This window comes from Hippopotamus amphibius, chromosome 1, assembly GCF_030028045.1.
Source record: "Hippopotamus amphibius kiboko isolate mHipAmp2 chromosome 1, mHipAmp2.hap2, whole genome shotgun sequence".
Taxonomy (NCBI): Eukaryota; Metazoa; Chordata; class Mammalia; order Artiodactyla; family Hippopotamidae; genus Hippopotamus; species Hippopotamus amphibius.
In genome coordinates, this window is record NC_080186.1 from 95,326,129 (window position 1) to 95,347,389 (window position 21,261).

General features: G+C 40.7%; 1 protein-coding gene across 3 annotated transcripts in view; it reads right to left on the reverse strand.

Annotated features, from left to right (window-relative positions):
* The window catches only part of CLCC1 (chloride channel CLIC like 1), a 31,122-nt gene extending 13,741 nt beyond the window's left edge, over window positions 1-17,381 (reverse strand). For 2 of the 3 annotated variants that reach the window (XM_057723558.1, XM_057723385.1), the window contains exons 1-4: window positions 17,287-17,364; window positions 8,499-8,603; window positions 1,336-1,476; window positions 829-927 (exon numbers count right to left, since the gene is read on the reverse strand). In XM_057723558.1, coding sequence (XP_057579541.1) covers window positions 829-927; window positions 1,336-1,464 — 228 coding nt within the window. In that variant the 5' untranslated portion in view covers window positions 1,465-1,476; window positions 8,499-8,603; window positions 17,287-17,364. Of the gene's footprint in view, window positions 1-828; window positions 928-1,335; window positions 1,477-8,498; window positions 8,604-17,286 lie in introns of all 3 variants that reach the window. The other variant, XM_057723475.1, reaches the window with a different exon arrangement.
* Between the last annotated feature and the right edge of the window lie 3,880 nt (window positions 17,382-21,261).

Consider the following 21,261-nt stretch of genomic DNA (forward strand, 5'->3'; position numbering starts at 1 on the left):
CCTACCCTTTTCCTCTCCTCCCTCAGCCACCACAACTTGCCTATTCTTACCATGGAAAAGTTGGACACTTTCCTCTTCTCTTCACCCCGTCACTGCCTCAGTGGTAGCCTTCAGTGTTGCTGGACCATCCCCCCATCTTGGCCCCCTCCACACTGCCACCAGCACCCTGGCCCACAACCAACTGAGGTGGGTTCCTGCAGCATAACCTGTGTTCAAACCCCCCAACAATCTTGACTTACTTCCTTTCTCATAAGCTCTACTTCAGCCACATAAATAAAAGGAGTGAATGAAGGAACAGCTACCACACACTGAATTATAATAATCCCTTATATTTTTATAAGAGCAACTCTCATGCTAGCGCTAGCAGTAGAGCCATTTCTTCACCTGCTACATTTGTTGTGAGTCACTACAGCCCAGTACTGTGACAGGTGATAGAGTATCAAAATAAGTAAAACACATCCCTTGTCCCAAGAAATTTTCAGTCTGGTAAAGAAATAATTACAACATAGTAAGATAAATGTTATTATAGGTAAATAAAAGTATTGTTCTAAAAATCCAAAGCCAGAGTAATTAAAGAGAAACCAAGGCTAGAGTAAAGGAAAAAAAAAAATCATATATTGGGGGCGTGGTGGGATGAATTGGGAGATTGGAATTGCCATATATGCATTACTAATAAGAAAAAAAATCAAATTTTACACTTTAAATAAAAAAATCATATGTAATTTGTACTTTAGATATAAACACAAATAATTTTAGTAAAGACAGGAAAATAGAGAGCAACTTAACATACTAAAAATAACACAAAAATCATGAATAAAAAAACCCAACCTTATGAGCTAAAAAATCAAGTCTGCTGTAACATTCTGACAATTCATCAGCAGATAAGTCAGGACTGACCTCTTCTTTCTCTGATATACCATATTTCACCTAAAGCAAAGGAGAGAGAGATTTTATGTCCTTATAGTTTAGTTGTAAAAATAACCTACAGTTAATGAAGACTAAAATTTTGACTTCCTCATTTTACGGCTTTGCTCATTACATTCTTTAACTATATTAAACCACCGGAAAAGTAAGAGCCTCAAATTTATATACTAGCTAAGAACTAAAATCAAATGAGTTTGCTTCTTGGTGGGCTTTACCTTCCAATTTGAAACAGAAATAAACGGGGAGCAGGGAGGGTGAAATCATCTTAGACTGAGAGGCAAGAAGACATTCTGATATCGCCAATCACTGATATACAGGGCTCTCACAGCTCCGTGAAAAACAAGACCGAAAGCAGACTGTTTCCATCACGGGACCAATAAGGTATTATACACATATGCATTTTTTAAATACCTGAGATTTTCTCATTGTTCCCGAAGCAGCATCATAGTTAAGCATGTCTGTGGGGTCAATCCAGTCATCATCGTGCGCATCAGCAGCCAGGAGCCACAGACATTCCCAAAGGAGCAGAGAACACCACATCCTGCATGAAGGCTACAAAAATTCAGAGATATAGTGAACTATGATTACTTTCAGAGAAAACTGTTTTAATAAAAACAATCTACTTCCTTCTAGTGTTAAGATAACGCTTTCTTAATAACCGAAATAAAAATACTCAGTAAAATGGTATTCGCACAACAACACATGCACACATTCTCACTGAGACAAAAAATATACATAAGATTTTCTAAGTGATTCAGCAATTCCATCCCAGGTATATACCCAAGAGAAATGAAAATATACGTCAACACAAAAACTTGTACACAAACATTTATGGTTGCGTTATTCATGATAGCCAAAAAGGAGAAACAACCTAAATGTCCGTAAGTCGATGAATGAATATCATAAAGTGGAATATTATTTGGCCATAAAAAGTAATGAAGTATATATATACATGCTACAATATGGATGAGTCTTGAAAACATTATGCCATGTGAAAAAAGCCAGTCCCCAAAAACCATATATTATATGATTCCATTGATACAAAATGTCCAGAATAGACAAATCTATGGAAATTGGGAGGCGTATAGGTCTGAGGATAGAATAAGGGACAGAGGGGTGGGAGTTAAATGGCACAGGGTTTTTTTTTGTTTGTTTGTTTGTTTTTTTAATTGAAGTACAGTTGATTTACAGCGTTGTGTTAGCTTCTGCTGTACAGCAAAATGATTCAGTTACACATTTTTTTATACATATACATATATTCCTTTTTATATTCTTTTCCATTATGGTTTATCACAGGATATTGAATATAGTTCTCTGTGCTATACAGTAGGACCTTGTTATTTATCCATTCTATACATAATAGTTTGTCTCTGCTAACCCCAAACTCCCAATCCATCCCTCCCCAACCCCTTGGCAATCACAAGTCTGTTCTCTGTGAGTTGGTACAGGGTTTTTGACGTGGTGAAAAATAACCTAAAATTAATTGTGGTAATGACTGTACATATCTGTGAATATACTAAAAACTGCTGAATTGTACAATTTAAATGGGTGAATTGTATAGTATGTGAATCATTTCTCAATAAAACTGTTTAAAAAAAGCAGGTATTTTAACCAAACCCTCCACATTCCCCATTTTTTTTTTTAAATGGGAAATTTAAAAGGTGCAAAATTAAGATTCAAGTGAGGTGACTGAACTCTCAAATAATCAGAGAAAATAGCTTGCTTCATCTAAGACTCTGCATAAACACTGTCAAATCGTTTCAACACAGTATCTCCTCTATTCAACATTGTCCAATACAGTGGCCATTAGCCACACGTGGCTGTTTAAATTTAAATTAATTAAAATTAAATTACATTGAATATCAGCTCCTTATTCTCACTAGCTGCATTTCAAGTGCTCAACTGTCACATATGGCTAGTGGCTCCCAAACTGGATAGCACAGATACAGAACACTTCCATCACTGCAGAATGTTCGGTCGGACAGCCTCTCACATCTACTATGGATAAGGATCAGGTAAGGGAATTTCAAGATGAGGATGCCCTGGACCCTGCCCATAAATGGTTTACAGTCCAGCTGTAGGAATAAAAGTAACTCCAGGCTAAACTAAACACGCTTTTGTGCTCCTGGTGTGCTCTGTTGCTTCTTCTAGCATATCACACACTAGTCAGTCTAGTCTCGTCCCTTAGCACAGTGGCTCTCAATCTTGGCTGCGCATTAGAATCACTTGGGAAGCTTCTCAATCTTGCAATCTTCTGGCCACATCCCAAGCCAACTGAATCAGAATCTCTAGGCGAGGGACCCAGGCATTGGGATTTTTATCTACCACACAATGAAGGTAGTAAACCACTGCACTATAACATGCACGTTTCCAGGGAAGATAACATCTTACTCAAGTTTAAATTCACCTTCCCAATGCCCTCTCCATCTTGCCCCCTCCACCTCTCTAAGTCCAACACCCAGCCCAGTGGTCAGCCAGTGAAAGACAGTCAGTAAATGTTTGTTAAGCAGCAAATGCAAACAATCAAAGCCTCAGCAGGGAGTCAAAGGGTTTTGGGGGCTCAAAGGATGAAGCAGCACATCTGACTGGGAGAAACTGGGAAGACTTCATGGAGGAATGAGCATGGGAAATGGACTCCGAGGTATGGGCTACATCCTAAGACTGCGAGATAAGGGAGGCAGAGGCGGAGAGCAAAATGAACACCTCAGAAACTGGAAACACGAGGATGGACATGGTGGAACACAGAGGTGGAGAGGTGTGCAGCAATGACTTTGCCAAAGTAAAGAGCCTATGACTAACTTCACCTGCTAACAACAGCTTTCAAGGGTGAAGGGAACTACGTTTTGGGAAGGTGAAACTCGCATTAAATGTACACTCAGAGAGTTCAACAAGGAGGCTGAAGTAGAAAAAGGATGTTGGTTTGAAAGAGTAGTGGCAATGAGAACAGAAAGAACCCCCCCAGACACGTTTTAAAGATTAATTCTACAGACCTCAGCAGATGAATGCACATAGAAGGAAAGAAAGAGAATAACGGCAGACATGACTCCAAGATTTCAAGGCCTACCAGCATCAAAAATGGTGCTATCATCAATTTAAAAAGGGAATTCAGAATAAGAATACGGGATGCGGGAAAAAGTTCAGCACTCATTTGTTCAACATTTACTAAATACCTGCTGGATACTGTGTGCTTTCGTAAGTGACAGGGCTACCAAGCTTACATTCTAGTGAGGGATGACAATAAATCAGCAAAAAAATAATTTCAGATAGTGATAAGTCCTATGAGGAAAACAAAACAACACAATGGTGTAGATGGAGTAGGTGATACTGGGTATTTTAGAGAAGGTCTCTGAGGAGATGAAAGGTAGCCATGAGTTCTTTGTCATTTCCCCACTGAGAGATGGAGTTTATTTCTTCTCCTCCTAAATCTGGGCTGGCCATGTGACTAGCCAAAATACTATGGTAGAAGTAATGCCGTGTTGGTTCTGGGCTTGGCCTAACCTATACCAGAATCAGCTGCTTCTACTTTATCACTTTGGAACACTTGCTTTGGGGACACCCTCTTGGAACTCAGCCACCATGCTTGGAGAAGACAAAGTCACCTGGAGAGCCCACGTTCAGGGGCACATTGAGCTCTGGTTGGCAGCCAACATCAACGGGCAGCCCTGGTTCCAGTCCAATCCCTTGATAACTGACTTGGTGATCCTGTCAACATCATGTGGAAAAAAATAACTACCCAGCTGAGCCCAGTCAAGCCCCATAAGCCACAGAATCATGAGAGATGACAAAATGGTTGTCTAAAGACCCTAAACTTTGGGGTGGTTTGTTACACAGTAGTAGATAACCACAACATTTAAGCAGAAAAATGATAAGCTTACCTTATGAAGATCTGGGAAAAGAAAACCCAGTGAGAGGACACAGCAAACATAAAGGCCCAAGTAGGGATTATGTCTGAAGCCTTCAAAGAATGGGCAAGAAGGCCAGAACAACTGGGTCTTGTGAATGAGTTGGAGGGGAGAAGGGGGATAGGCCACAATAATGAGTGTGGTTTTTACTCTAACAGGAAGCCACCCATAGAGAGTTTTAAGCATAGAAGTGACAGAATCTGCATTACATTCTAAAATCACTGGAGCTGTTATGTGGAGGCTGGAATAGAAGAACAAAAGCAGGAGACTAGAAAGGAGGATTTGCAGTAGTCCAGTTGAGAGATGAAGGCATGAACTAAGCAGCAACAAAGGTGATGATAAATGATTTTAAAATTTTGAGACAGACATTACCACATGTGGCAAAGACCAACTAACAGGTCACCAAGCACATTCCTTCTTCCTTCTGGACAGATGGTAACTACACATCCCAGCCTGTCTTCCAGTTAAGTATGTGACAATTAAGTCCTGGCCAGTGCAACAGCAGCATAAGAGATATGCACCACATCCATGAAAGCCTCCCACGCGCGACGCTCCATCAGCTGCCTGCCCCTGCCACCAGGGAATGGGGAGGACACTGAGCCCTAGAGGAGGGCAGCCAAACTATGGAAGGAGCTGGGACCCTAAACAACCACATGCAAGGCCACCTACTAAGTGGGAACATGTTTTTTGACTTTCATGTAAACAAAAATAAATTTCTTTTATGGTAAGTTCTGAGATTTGGGGGTTTGTCTTTTTACACCATCTTGTGCTACCCTAACTAATACAAAATACACTGCAGAAATTGCTGATAAATTGGATGCAAGAAGTAAGGACAAGAAAGGATTCAGGATGACGTCAAGGTTTCTGACCAGGGCAACTGGGAGAATGGGAAAGACTGAGGGACATTCAGGTGGGCAGATGGCAAATTCTGACATATCAAGAATTCTGTTTTGGACACAGTACATTTCAGATGTCTACTGATATCCAAGTGGAGATGTCCAATATACAGTATGGAGCTAAAGAGAGATGTGGGGCTACAGAAATACAGTTGAGAGTCCTCAGGATATAGATGAGGTTTAAAGCCATGGACTGGATAAGATCACCATAAGATCAATTATGAAGATAAAAGACTGAGTCCTGGGGCATGCCAAAACTTGGAGGTCAGAAAAAAGAGGGGGAGCTGACAAGACATACTCTCAATGAGTACTAGCAGGCAGGAGGAAAACCAGGAGAGGCTGGTATTCCAGAAGCCACATGAAGAAAGAAGGGAACAAATAACTATATCAACTGCTGCTGAAACATCAGAGGGCATCAAACTGGCCGCTGGATTTAGTACAGCAGTTTTTAACAAAGTGGTAGGAACAAGAGCCTGCCAGGAATAAAGGGAGGATTCAGGTAAAGGTTTTGGGTCAAGATGACATAGTATTGATAGCTCCATGCTCCAAAGCATTCCCTGGACTCCTATTTCTGGCCAAGATGGAGTAACAGGGACCAGATTTACCTTCCTGCCTGAACAACCAAGAAATAATTCTGCACAAAATATATGAAACGGTTTTCAAGACACTGGACACCAGGCAAGAGAGAATGGTGGTCCTTGAAAGACAGGAAACAAACATGGACAGCCCCTCCACTGCCCCAGGTTACTGACATCCAGAGGGGGAATTCAGGCAGAGCCCGGAGCTGGGCTCCTTGAGGAGATGGAGTTGAGAGTCTGGAGAAACCAAGGCAGATGGAGTTCAGAGGGAAAATCTGCACAGAGACAGACCTCCAGAGGTCTGCAGAGAATCCCTGCAATATAATAAAGAATATCTGGTCTCTGTCCCCAGTTCCTTCAAACACCCTTGAAATTTCCTGACTGATAGGACTGTTAGGCTAAGGAGGTGACTCACGGTGGGCTCCTAGATAGCTTCAGGTTGGGGAATGGTGATCAGAAAGACCAAGCACATGATTAGAGGGTTGGAACTCAGCCATCCAGCCTCTGGGAATGAGAGGGGAAATGGATATTGAGTTCAATCATGTGGCCACTGAATCAATTATGCCTACAGACTGAAACCCTGATAAAAACTCTGGACACTGAGGCTCAGAGGAGCTTCCTGGCTCGAAGCACAGTGACGTGCTGAGATGGTGACACACCTGGATTCCATGAGGACACAGAAGCTCTGCATTCTCCCCCCCAGACTCTGTACTTTGTCTCTTCATTTGGCTGATCTTCATCTATATCCTTTATAATAAAACCACTAACTGCAGTGCATTCAGTGAGTCGTTCTAGTGAACTATGCAATTTGATGGGGTCATGGGAAACCCCCAATCTACAGCCAGTTGGTCAGAAGTACAGGTGGCCCCCAAGACATGCATCTGATGTGGGGAAGGTCTTGTAAAGGACTTTGCCCTTAACTTGCGGGCTGTGCACTAACTCTAGATAGTGTCAGAACTGAACTGAATTGGAGGACACCCAGTCTGTATCAGAGAATTGGTATGAGAACAGACCCCCTTGAGTATTCAGCACAGCACTAACCAGTGTACACATAGGAGGAAAGTACCTGAGGCCTGAGAAAGAACCATGGAAGCATTCCCACAAAAATAAAGACAAGTAAAAATAAATTAGAAAACATGTAATAGAGAAGATAACAAAACCAAAACTTGGTTCTTTGAAATGTCGAATAAAATTGATAAACCTATAGCAAGATTAATGAAGAAAAAGAGAAGGCCCCCAAAACTAATGTCAAGAATGAAACAGGATAAACTCATTCATGATTAAAACAAAACACTTAGTAAACCAGGAATAAAAGAAAACTGTCAGAGTACTAAAGCAAGCACTACACTCGGCGGTAAATACTGAGACCCTTCCCTCTGCGATCAAGAATGAGACAAGGGAAAAGGTGCTGGAGGGCTTCTGGGACGATGGCAATGTTCTACTCCTTAACCTGGATGGTACTTACATAGGTGCTGGCTTTTTAATAATTTGCTAAGGTGAACATTTATATTTTACACACTTTTGTGTGTGTATGTTATATTTCAAATTTTACAAAAGGTTTGTTTCCCACATGGGAAAGACTAATTAAGATATTATTATGCTTAGTTGCAAAGCAGAAATAGAGACAGAGACATAGAGAACAAACGTATGGATACCAAGGGGGAAGTGGGGGGGGGGGGGAATGACTGTGAGATTGGGATTGACATAAACACTATTGATACTATGTATAAAACAGATAACTAATGAGAACCTACTGTATAGCATGGGGAACTCTATTCAATGCTCTGTAACAACCTAAATGGGAAGGAAATCTAAAAAAGAGGGGATATATGTATATGTATAACTGATTCATTTCACTGTACAGCAGAAACTAACACAACATTGTAAAGCAACTATATTCCAATAAACATTAATAATAATAATAATAAAAGATATTGTTATAGTCTAAACTGCATCCCTCCACCCAAATTCATACACTGAGGTCCTAACCCCCAGTTCCTTAGAATACTATATTTGAAGGCAAGATCTCTAAACAGGTAATTAAGTTAAAATGAGGTCATTAGCATGGGCCCGAATCCAATATGACTCATGTTCTTTTAAGAGGAAATATGGACACAGGTCAGAGGGAAGATGATGTGAAGACACAGGGAGAAGATGGCCACCTCCAGCCACAGAGAGAGGCCACAGAAGAAACCCACCTTGCCGACATCTTGATCTTGGACTTCCAGCCTCCAGAAATGTGATAAATTTCTGTTGTCTAGGCCATTCAGTCTGTGGTACTTTGTCACAGTAGCCCTAGCAAACTAATACAAATTTCTTCAGACATTAAAAAAACCGATAAAGTCTACAACCCACAGACTTTGGTATGTTAAAGAAGTTTAACCTCATGAGAAAAGGTGTGAATAAAAGATACAACAATGAGCATGGGAACTGATCAAGTATATTGCTAAATTCAATAAACAACAGATAGTTTTTTTGTTTAAATAAACCTAACTTTTTATGTTTAAAAATGTAAAGCCAAGTACTAGATAACAATAATGATGGGAGGCTTCCCCGGTGGCACAATGGTTAAGAATCTGCCTGCCAATGCAGGGGACACAGGTTTGAGCCCTGGTCTGTGAAGATTCCACATGCCACAGAGCAACTAAGCCCACGAGCCACAACTACTGAGCCCACGTGCTGCAACTACTGAAGCCCGTACACCTAGAGCCCATGCTCCACAATGAGCAGCCACCGCAAAAAGGAGCCTGCGCACCGCAAAGAAGAGTAGCTCCCACTCTCTGCAACCACAGAAAGTCTGCGTGCAGCAATGAAGACCCAATGCAGCCAATAAATAAAAAATAAAATTAAAAAAAAAACAATAACGATAGGAAAGGCATCCTAAGATCCCTGTCACTCTCCAGAGACACTTAGAAATACTGGATAACTGTATACTTTATTGGGGGGAGAAAGGTGTTAAGCTAAGGAATAAAGGCTTGAGAAGACCCAAATACAAAAGAAAAGAGTAAAGACTAATGAGAGTAAGAGAAGGCAGGCTAGAGATACAGTTCAAGATGGTGGAGTAGGAGGACATGCACTCACTCCCTCTTGCAAGAGCACCGGAATTACAACTAACTGCTGAACAATCATTGACAGAAAGGCACTGGAACTCACCAAAAAAGACAACCCCCATCCAGAGACAAAGGAGAAGCCGCAATGAGATGGTAAGAGGGGCTCAATCCCATTAAAATCAAATCCCACAAATGCTGGGTGCATGACTCACAAACTGGAGAACAGTTATACCACAGAAGTCCACCAACTAAAGTGAGGGTTCTGAGCACCATGTCAGGCTTCCCAACCTGGGGGTCTGGCAATGGGAGGAGGAATCCCCAGAGAATCAGACTTTGAAAGCCAGCAAGATTTGATTGCAAGACCTCCTCAGGACTGGGGAAAACAAGACTCCACTCTTGGAGGGCACACAAAAAATAGTATACTCACCAGGACCCAGGGGGAAGGAGCAGTGACCCTACAGGAGACTGAACCAGACCTACCTGCTGATGTTGGACGGTTGCCTGCAGAGATGGGGGGCAGCTGTGGATCACCGAGGAAACAGGGACACTGGGGGCAGGGGTTCTGGGAAGTGCTCACTGGCGTGAGCCCTCCCAGAGTCCACCATTAGCCCCACCAAAGAGCCTGTAAGTTCCAGTGCTGGGTAGCCTCAGGCCAAACAACCAGCAAGGTAGGACAAGCAGATTAAAGTTTTACTGAGCTCTGCCCACCAAACCAGATTAAAGTTTCACTGAGCTCCACCCACCCAGCCCAACCCACCATCTGTCCCTCCCATCAGTAAGCACCCACGAGCCTCCTGGAGAGCTTCCTCCACAAGAGGGCAGACAGCAGTATCAGCAGTATTTCGTTCTGTGAAACTGAAAACCATAGCCACAGAAAGACAGAGAGAATGAAAAGGCAAAAAACTTTGTACCAGATGAAGGGCAAGATAAAACCTCAGAAAAACAACTAAATGAAGAGGAGAGAGACACCCTTCCAGAAAAAGAATTCAGAATAACGATGGTAAAGATGATCCAGGACTTTGAAAAAAGATTCGATGCAAAGATCGAAAACTTGCAAGAAAAGTTTACCAAAGACCTAGAAGAATTAAAGAGCAAACAAACAGAGATATGCAACACAATAACTGAAATGAAAAATACAACAGAAGGAACCAAGAGCAGATTAACTGAGGCAGAAGGGCAAATAAGTGACATGGAAGACAGAATGGTGATAATCACTGATGCAGAAAAGAATAAAGAATGAAAAGAACTGAAGACAGCCTAAGAAACCTCTGGGATAATGTTAAACGCACCAACATTCGCATTATAGGGGTCCCAGAAGAAGAGAGAGAGAAAGGATCCAAGAAAATATTGGAAGAGATTATAGTTGAAAACTTCCCTAACATGGGAAAGGAAATAGCTACCCAGGTGCAGGAAGCACAGAGTCCCAGGCAGGATAAACCAAAGGAGAAACACTCCAAGACATATAGTAGTCAAGTTGACAAAAATTAAAGACAGAGAAAAGTTATTAAAAGCAATAAGGGAAAAAGACAAATAACATACAAGGGAACTCCCATAAGGTTAACAGCTGATTTCTCAGTAGAAACTCTCCAAGCCAGAGGGAGTGGCACGATATATTTCAAGTGACGACAGGGAAAAACCTACAACCAAGAATAATCTGCCCAGCAAGGATCTCATTCAGATTCAATGGAGAAACCAAAAGCTTTACAGACAAGCAACAGCTAAGAGAATTCAGCACCACCAAACCAGCCCTACAACAAATGCTAAAGGAACCTCTCTAAGCGGGAAACATAAGAGAAGAAAAGGACCTACAAAAACAAAAACAAAACAATTAAGAAAATGGTAATAGGAACATACATACTGCTAATTACGTTGAATGTAAATGGACTAAATACACCAACCAAAAGACACAGACTGGATGAATAGATACTAAAATAAGACCCATAGAGACTGGGATATCAAATTGTACAATCTAAACATATGCTGTTTATTGTCTGTTAACTATATCTCAATAAAAGTTCTTAAAAAAAGACTCATATATATGCTGTCTACAAGAGACCCACTTCAGACCTAGGCACACATACAGACTGAAAGTGAGGGGATGGAAAAAGATATTCCATGCAAATGGAAATCAAAAGAAAGCTGGAGTAGTGATACTCAGATCAGACAAAATAGGCTTTAAAATAAAAAATGTTACAAGAGACAAGAAAGGACACTACATAAAGATTGAGGGATCAATCCAAGAAGAAGAGATAACAATTATAAATATATATGCACCCAATATAGGAGCACCTCAATACATAAGGCAAATGCTAACAACTATGAAAGAGGAAATCGACAGGAACACAATCATAGTGGGGGACTTTAACACCCCACTTACACCAATGGACACATCATCCACACAGAAAACTAATAAGGAAACACAAGCTTTAAATGACACAATAAATCAGCTTGATTTAATAGATATCTAGAGGACATTACATCCAAAAACAGCAGGTTACACATTCTTCTCAAGTGCACATGGAACATTCTCCAGGATAGATCACATTTGGGGTCATAAATCAAGCCTTGGTAAATTTAAGAAAACTGAAATTGTATCAAGCATCTTTTCTGACCACAACGTTATGAGATTAGAAATCAATTACAGGAAAAAAACTTTAAAAAACACAAACACAGGGAGGCTAAACAATATGCTACTCAATAACCAACAGATCACTGAAGACAGCAAAGAGGAAATCAAAAAATACCTAGAGACAAATGACAATGAAAACATAACGATCCAAAACCTATGGGATGCAGCAAAGGCAGTTCTAAGAAGGACGTTTATAGCGATACAATCCTACCTCAAGAAACAAGAAAAATCCCAAATAAACAATCTAACCTTACACCTAAAGAAACTAGAGAAAGAAGAGCAAACAAAACCCAAAGTGAGTAGATGGAGAGAAATCATAAAGATCAGAGAAGAAATAAATGAAATAGGGACAAAGAAAACAATAGCAAAAATCAATAAAACTAAAAGCTGGTTCTTTGAGAAGATAAATAAAATCGATACACCTTGAGCAAGACTCATCAAGAAAAAGAGAGGACTCAAATCAATAAAATTAGAAATGAAACAGGAGAAGTTACAATGGACACTGCAGAAATGAAAAGCACCATAAAAGACTATTACAAGCAACTATATGCCAATAAAATGGACAACCTGGATGAAATGGACAGATTTTTAGAAAGGTATAAACTTCTAAGACTGAATCAGGAAGAAATAGAAAATACGAACAGACTAATCACAAGTAATGAAATTGAAACTGTGATTAAAAATCTCCCAACAAACAAAAGTCCAGGACCAGATGGATTCACAGGTGAATTTTATCAAACATTTAGAGAAGAGCTAATACCCATCCTTCTCAAACTCTTCCAAAAAATTGCTGAGAAAGGAACACTCCCAAACTCATTCTACGAAGCCACCATCACCCTGATACCAAAGCCAGAAAAAGATACTACAAAAAAGGAAAATTACAGACCAATATCACTGATGAATTTAGATGCAAAAATCCTAAACAAAATACTAGCAAACAGAATCCAACAACACATTAAAAGGATCATACACCATGATCAAGTGGGGTTTATCCCTGGAATGCAAGGATTCTTCAATATACGCAAATCAATCAATGTGATACACCATATTAACAAACTGAAGGATAAAAACCACATGATCATCTCAATCGATGCAGAAAAAGCTTTTGACAAAATTCAACACCCATTTATGATAAAAACTCTCCAGAAGGTGGGCATAGAGGGAACCTACCTCAACATAATAAAGGCCATATACAACAAACCCAAAGCAAACATCATTCTCAATGATGAAAAACTGGAAGCACTCCCTCTAAGATCAGGAACAAGACTAGGATGTCCACTCTTGCCACTACTATTCAACATAGTTTTGGAAGTCCTTGACACAGCAATCAGAGAAGAAAAAGAAATAAAAGGAATCCAAATTGGAAAAGAAGTAAAACTGTCACTGTTCGCAGACAACATGATACTATACATAGAAAATCCTAAAGATGCCACCAGAAAACTACTAATCAATGAATTTGGTAAAGCTGCAGGATATAACATTAACACACAGAAATCTCTTGCATTTCTATACACACTAACAATGAAAGAGCAGGAAGAGAAATTGAGGAAACAATCTCATTCACCATTGCAACAAAAAGAATAAAATACCTAGGAATAAACCTAACCACGGAGGTAAAAGACCTGTACTCAGAAAACTATAAGACACTCACAAAAGAAATCAAAGAAGACATAAACAGATGGAGAAATATACCTTGTTCTTGGATTGGAAGAATCAACATTGTGAAAATGACTATACTATCCAAAGCAATTTACAGATTCAACACAGTCCTTATCAAATTACCAATAGCATTTTTCACAGAACTAGCACAAGAAATTTTACTATTTGTATGGAAACGCAAAAGACCCCGAATGGCCAAAGCACTCTTGAGAAGGAAAGATGGAGTTGGTGGAATCAGGCTTCCTGACTTCAGGCTATACTACAAGGCTACAGTGACCAAGATAGTATGGTACTGGCACAAAAACAGAAATGTAGATCAATGGAATAGGACAGAAAGCCCAGAGATAAACTACAGTCAACTAATCTATGACAAAGGAGATAAGGATATACAATGGAGAAAAGGCAGCCTCTTCAATAAGTGGTGCTGGGAAAACTGGACAGCTACATGGAAAAGAATGAAATTAGAACACTTCCTAACACCATACACAAAACTAAACTCAAAATGGATAAAAGACCTAAATGTAAGGCCAGACACTATAAAACTCCTAGAGGAAAACATAGGAAGAGTGCTCTTTGACATAAATCACAGCAAGATCTTTTTTGATCCACCTCTAGAGTAATAGAAATAAAAACAAAAATAAGTGGGACCTAATGAAACTTCAAAGTTTCTGCACAGCAAAGGAAACTATAAGCAAGACAAAAAGGCAACCCTCAGAATGGGAGAAAATATTTGCAAATGAATCAATGAAGGATTAATCTCCAAAATATATAAACAGTTTATCCAGCTCAATATCAAAAAAACAAACAACTCAATCAAAAAATGGGCAGAAGACCTAAATTGGCATTTCTCCAAAGAAGACATACGGATGGCCAAGAGGCACATGAAAAGCTGCTCAACATCACTAATGATTAGAGAAATGCAAATCAAAACTACAATCAGCTATCACCTCACACTGGTTAGAACAGGCATCATCAGAAAATGTACAAACCGTAAATGCTGGAGAGGGTGTGGAGAAAAGGGAATGCTCTTGCACTGTTGGTGGGAATGTAAATTGATACAGCCACTGTGGAGAACAGTATGGAGGTTCCTTGCAAAACTAAAAACAGAGGTACCACATGACCCAGCAATCCCACTACTGGGCATATACCCAGAGAACACCATCATTCAAAAAGACACATGCACTCCAATGTTCATTGCAGCACTATTTACAATAGCCAGGACATGGAAGCAACCTAAATGCCCATCAACAGATGAATGGATAAAGTTGTGGTACATACATACAATGGAATATTACTCAGCTGTAAAAAGCAATGAAACTGGGACATTTGTAGAGACATGGATGGACCTAGAGACTGTCATACAGAGTGAAGTGAGTCAGAAAGAGAAAAACAAATATTGCATATTAACACTTATACATGGAATATAGAAAAATGGTACAAATCAACCAGTTTGCAAGGCGGAAATAAAGACAGATGTAGAGAACAAACATATGGACACCAAGTGGGGAAAGCGTGGAGGGCTGTGGGGAATGAACTGGGAGACTGGGATACCAAATTGTACACTCTAAATATATGCAGTTTATTGTATGTTAACTGTATCTCAATAAAAGTTCTTTTAAAAAAAGAAGGCAGGCTAAAAACATGCAAAGTGTAGAAACCAAGAGAGGCTTAATTTGAAGAAAGAGGTATTAGTCAACTATAGTAATACTTCAGAGCAGCTGAGAAAAAGTCTGAAAAAAGCCATTGGATTAGTTAATTAGTTGGTCATCTGTGAAATGACTTTCACAGAACGACAAGGGGAAGCTTAATTCTAAGCAGTTAAGAACTAGGTAGGTGAATAGAAAACAGACTTGTGGTTGCCAAGGTGGAGGGGGTTGGAAAGCCTGGAGTGTCTCTGTGCAGAGGCTGTGATGGAAAAAGATTTGGAAAAACAGCACTAAAGGGGGCATTCCACAAACAGAGATGAATCAAAAGCCTGTCAAGCAGCTGAGTTTTGACTATGATCCCCGCCCCCACCAAAGTCATGCTACTGGCAACTATTTTATTTTCTCCAATAATAATCAGCAGATCCAGGGGTAGGGTTTACCAATGCAGAAATGACGGAAGACCAGGAAGTGAGGCAGAATAGTGGAATCAGCTACAAAGTCATGTCCTCCTGCCAAATCCCTGTGGTCACTGATTTCTCCTTGAGAAATCTTACAGATGATCTCACACTTTCTTCAAACAAAGCTGCATCTAAACCTGGTGGAGATCTTGTTAAGAAACATTCTGATTGAGTAAATCTGATGGGGCCTGAGATTCTGCACGTCTAACAAGCTCCTAGTGATGGTAGAGACACTGGCCCACAGACCGCACTCTGAGTAGGAAAAGTTACCATCCTACGTTGGTTTAGTTCAGTGGCGGCACCTGTGATTTACTATTTGTCAGTAATTGACTCTCTCCCCTAGTTCTACTTTAATCATTTTTTTCACCTGTGTCAGTCTTTGACCCTAATAATGTCAAAATTATCCTATAATAGTAGCTAGTGATTTGATTACTACGTGCCAAACCGTTACATGCATTCATTTAATCCTCACAAGAACTCTTAGAAGTAGTACTATTGTTATCTTCATTTTATAGATTAGAAAAACAAGTAACTTGCCCAAGGTCACTCAGCTATTAGGTGGTCAAGCCCAGACTGGCTCTCCTAAAACTGCCTCTCTTGGGCAAGATGCTAGTGGCCCTGAGGGGCTACCCTGAGAAGGTGGAGAGGAGGAACTGCGGGATCCCCATCTCTACAAACGGGGACATACGGAGAGTGGGCTTTAACATGAGCTACCAGACTGGACAGCTACCAACAAAGACAGAGATCTCCAAGCAGACTGCCAGCCACTGAATGGAAATCGGCACAAAAGAGACATATCTGATTTCAATGAATTTACACGTGAAATGAGTAGGACAAAACTACCTTGGATATTAGAGTCAACTTTTGTATTAACCTGGCAGTAACACGGCTTAAAACTCAGGGGGGTGAAATTTAGTTCGCGTGAGTTTCTGCAGTTTCCTGGAGCCGTGCTTCTCAAACTTAAGAATACGCATTTCTAACGGTTCCTAGGCGATGACGGTGACAGGAGTGACGATAAAGCTAGTCTGGGGACCACCCTTCATCACCACCATCATAGTGAAAACTGTCATTGTTCTCCACCACCCACTCATAAATATGCATCTCTAACTTTTAACATTCAAATTAATTTGTAGTTTTTGAAAACTTAACTACCACCCAATCCGAGCCATTCTGCTGACGGTGTTTGTCCACGCTGTGCTTAAAGTTTTCAGAGATAACTGAAGCCAACAAAAGTCAACGTTTGCTCGCGTCTCGCCTTGCGCGTCTCGCCTTCTCCCTAAGCCGCTCTTTGAACCGCGTCAAGCGAGAGCAACCGCGCGGCACCCAGAGTTCAGGCCGCCAACCGGCCGGGGAGATAAGGGGGCCGCGCGCTCCCGCCGGGCGACGCCGCGCTACGAAGTCCCCCGCAGGCCCCCGCCCGGACGGCGCCCCCGGCCTCCCCAGCGCCGCCGCCCGCGGGACCCGCCCGCCGCACAAACACACCCAACCCGGCAGACTCACGTCTCGGGTGGTCCGCCTGCCTCTCCGGGAAGACAGACACCTACCCGAGCGTTTGGAGAAGATGGCGAGCCGCCCCCGGAGCCGCCGAGAGCTTCAGCCGGGTGCGGGGCTCTCGCGCGTCCTCATCGACTCGCTCGGCTGGCAGCTGTGCAGCCTTCCCCGGCGCGCGGCTGATTGGCCCGCCGAGGGGGCGGGGCCAGCCTCCTTCTGCTTGTTTCAGGCCCCGAGATGAATTCTGCAAGTGGAATCTTACCTGGAAGCCAAATACATAAAACGGATACGAAGCGTATTTTTTTAGTATCGATTTATTTTATAAGTTCTCGAATGTGTAACGTTTGCGATAAAACCCGGAGATATATTTTGAGTGTAATTTTTTAAGTGGGGCATAATGAATGACAACGGTTGTCCTACAGCATTGGGTACTGGGAAGGGGTGGGGGAGTGCACACTGTGGTAATTGGAAATAGTGAGTTTTGTTTTGATTTTGTCCCTTACTGGCCTTGCAAGCTCAGAAGATTCTCCAAAGTGGAAATAATGAGTTTTACACACTAGGAAGAAATGAGAGGTGTACACAGAAGTTATTGGCAGCAAATTTAAAAGTGAGTTAAAATTTGGTACATCATGTAGTACACTTGAGCTTGCATGTTGCTTATCACAATTTTTTTAAAATTAAAATACACCAGACAGGGATTTCCCTGGTAGTCCAGAGGCTAAGACTCCAAGCTCCCAATGCAGGAAGCCCGGGTTCCATCCCTGGTCAGGGAACTGCATCCCACGTGCATGCCGCAACTACGAGAGTCCACATGCCGCAACTAAAGATCCCACATGCCGCAAATAAAGATCCCACACACCGCAACTAAAAGATCCTGCATGCTGCAACTAAGACCCAGCCGAACCAAAATAAATAAATATTTTTTTAAAAAATACACCTAATATAAAATTTACCATTTAACCATTTTTAAGTGTACAGATGTCATTGAGCACATTCATATTGTTGTGCAACCATCACCACCATCCATCTCCATGAATCTTATCCTCCTGCAACACTGACACTGTACAGGTTAAACAATTCATCATTTCCTCCCTGCCCCAAGCCACACCCAACCACCAAAGATACTATGTATAAATTTGACCACTCTAGGTACCTCATGTAAGTAGAATCATACATTTGCCTTTTTGTGACTGCCTTTTTTCACTTAGCATAATATCGTCAAGGATTATGCATGTTGTAACATATATCAAAATTTCCTTCCTTTTTAAAGGCTGAATAATATTCCATTGTATAGTATACCACAGTTTACCCATTTATCTGTTGGACTCCAGTTTCTTCCACCTTTTGGCTCTTGTGAGTAATGCTGCTATGAACATTAGTATACAATATCTTCTTGCAACTCTGATTTCAATTATTTTGAGCATATATACCTAGAAGTGGGATTGCTGGATCAAATGGTAATTATATGTTTACTTTTTTGAGGAACCATCATACTGTTGTCCACAAAGACTGCACCATTTTTTTATTCCCACCAACAGTGCACAACAAGAGTTCCAGTTTCTCCACATCCTTGCCAACACTTATTTTGCTTTTTTTTTTTTTTTTTTTTTTTTTGGCACATGGGCTTAGTTGCTCCGCGGCATGTGGGATCTTCCTGGAGCTGGGATCGAACCCGTGACCTCTGCATTGGTAGGCGGATTCTTAACCACTGCGCCACCTAGGAAGCCTATTTTGCTTTTTTGATAGCAGCAATCCTATTGGGTGTGAGGTGGTTTTCAATTGCACTTCCCTAATGATTAATGATATTGAGTATCTTTTCATGTGCTATTGGCCATTTGTCTGTCTTCTCTGGAGAAATGTCTATTCAAGTCCTTTGCCCATTTTTTTTATTTAAGCTCTTTATTGGAATATAATTGCTTTACAATGCTGTTCCAATTTTTAAGGTACACCAAAATGAATCAGCTGTATTTATACACATGTCCCTACCCTGCCGTGACTCCCTCCCTATCCTGGCCCTCTAAGTCATCACCCATCATCAAGTTTGTCTCATGTTATGCAGGAACTTCCCATGGTGTATATATGTCAAAGCTACTCTCTCACTTCGTCCTAGCTTCCCCATTGCTCCCCGCCACCCTAACCCTGTGTCCTGAAGTCCATTCTCTACATTTGCATCTTTATTCTTGCCCTGTCGCTGGATTCATCAGTACCATTTGTTTTTAGACTCCATATATATGAGTTAGCATATGGTATTTGTTTTTCTCTTTCTGACTTACTTCGCTCTGTATGACAGACTCTAGGTCTATCCACCTTATTACAAATAACCAATTTCATTCTTTTTTATGGCTGAGTAATATTCCATTTTATATTTGTGCCACATCTTCTTTATCCATTCATCTGTTGATGGGCATTTAGGTTGCTTCCATGTCCTGGCTATTGTAAATAGTGCTGCAGTGAACATTATGGTACATGTTTCTTTTTGGATTATGGTTTGCTTAAGGTATATGCCCAATATTGGGATTGCTGGGTCATATGGTAGTTCCATTTTTAGTTTTTTAAGGAGCCTCCAAACTGTTTTCCATAGTGGCTGTACCAATTTACATTCCCACCAACAGTGCAGGGCGGTTCCCTTTTCTCCACACCCTCTCCAGCTTTTATTATTTTTAGTTTTTTTGATGATGGCCATTCTGAATGGTGTGAGGTGATACCTCATTGTGGCTTTGACTTGCATTTCTCTAATGAGTAGTGATGTTGAGCACATTTTCATGTGTTTGTTAGCCTTCTGCAGGTCTTCTTTGGAGAAGTGTCTATTTAGGTCTTCTGCCCATTTGTGGATTGGGTTATTTGCTTTTTTGGTATGAAGCTGCATGAGCTGCTTGTATATTTTGGAGATTAATCCTTTGTCCATTTCTTCATTGGCAAATATTTTCTCCCATTCTGAGGGTTGTCTTCTAGTCTTGTTTATGGTTTCTTTAGCTGTGCAAAAGCTTTTAAGTTTCATTAGGTCCCATTTGTTTATTCTTGATTTTATTTCCATGATTCTAGAAGATGGGTCAAAAGGGATCCTGCTTTGATTTATGTCATAGAGTATTCTTCCTATGTTTTCCTCTAGGAGTTTTATAGTGTCTGGTCTTACATTTAGGTTTTAAATCCATTTTGAGTTTATTTTTGTGTATTGTGTTAAGGAGTATTCTAATTTCATTCTTTTACATGTAGCTGTCCAATTTTCCCAGCATCATTTATTAAAGAGGCTGTCTTTTTTTCCATTGTATATTCTTGGCTCCTTTGTGGAAGATAAGGTGCCCATATGTGTGTGGACTTATCTCTGGGCTCTCTATTCTGTTCCATTGATCTATATTTCTGTTTTTGTGCCAGTACCATACTGTCTTGATCACTGTGGCCTTGCAGTATTGTTTGAAGTCAGGGAGCCTGATTCCTCCAGCTCTGTCTTTCCTTCTCAAGATTGCTTTGGCTATTCAGGGTTTTTTGCATTTCCATACAAATCGTAAAATTTTTTGTTCTAGTGCTGTGAAAAATGCCATTGGTAATTTGATAGGGATTGCGTTGAATCTGTAAATTGCTTTGGGTAGCATAGTCATTTTCACAATGCTGATTCTTCCAATCCAGGAACATGGTATGTCCCTCCACCTGTTTGTATCATCTTTGATTTCTTTCGTCAGTGTCTTCTAGTTTTCTGCCTACAGGTCTTTTGCCTCCTTAGGCAGGTTTATTCCTAGGTATTTTATACTTTTTGTTGCAATGGTGAATGAGAGTGTTTCCTTAATTTCTCTTTGTGCCCTTTCGTTGTTAGTGTATAGGAATGCAAGAGATTTCTGTGCATTAATTTTGTATCCTGCTACTTTACTAAATTCATTGATTAGTGCTAGCAGTTTTCTGGCAGAATCTTTAGGGTTTTCTGTGTATAACATCATGTCATCTGCAAAGAGTGACAATGTTACTTCTTTTCCAATTTGGATTCCTTCTATTTCATTTTCTTCTCTGATTGCTGTGGCTAAAACTTCCAAATCTAT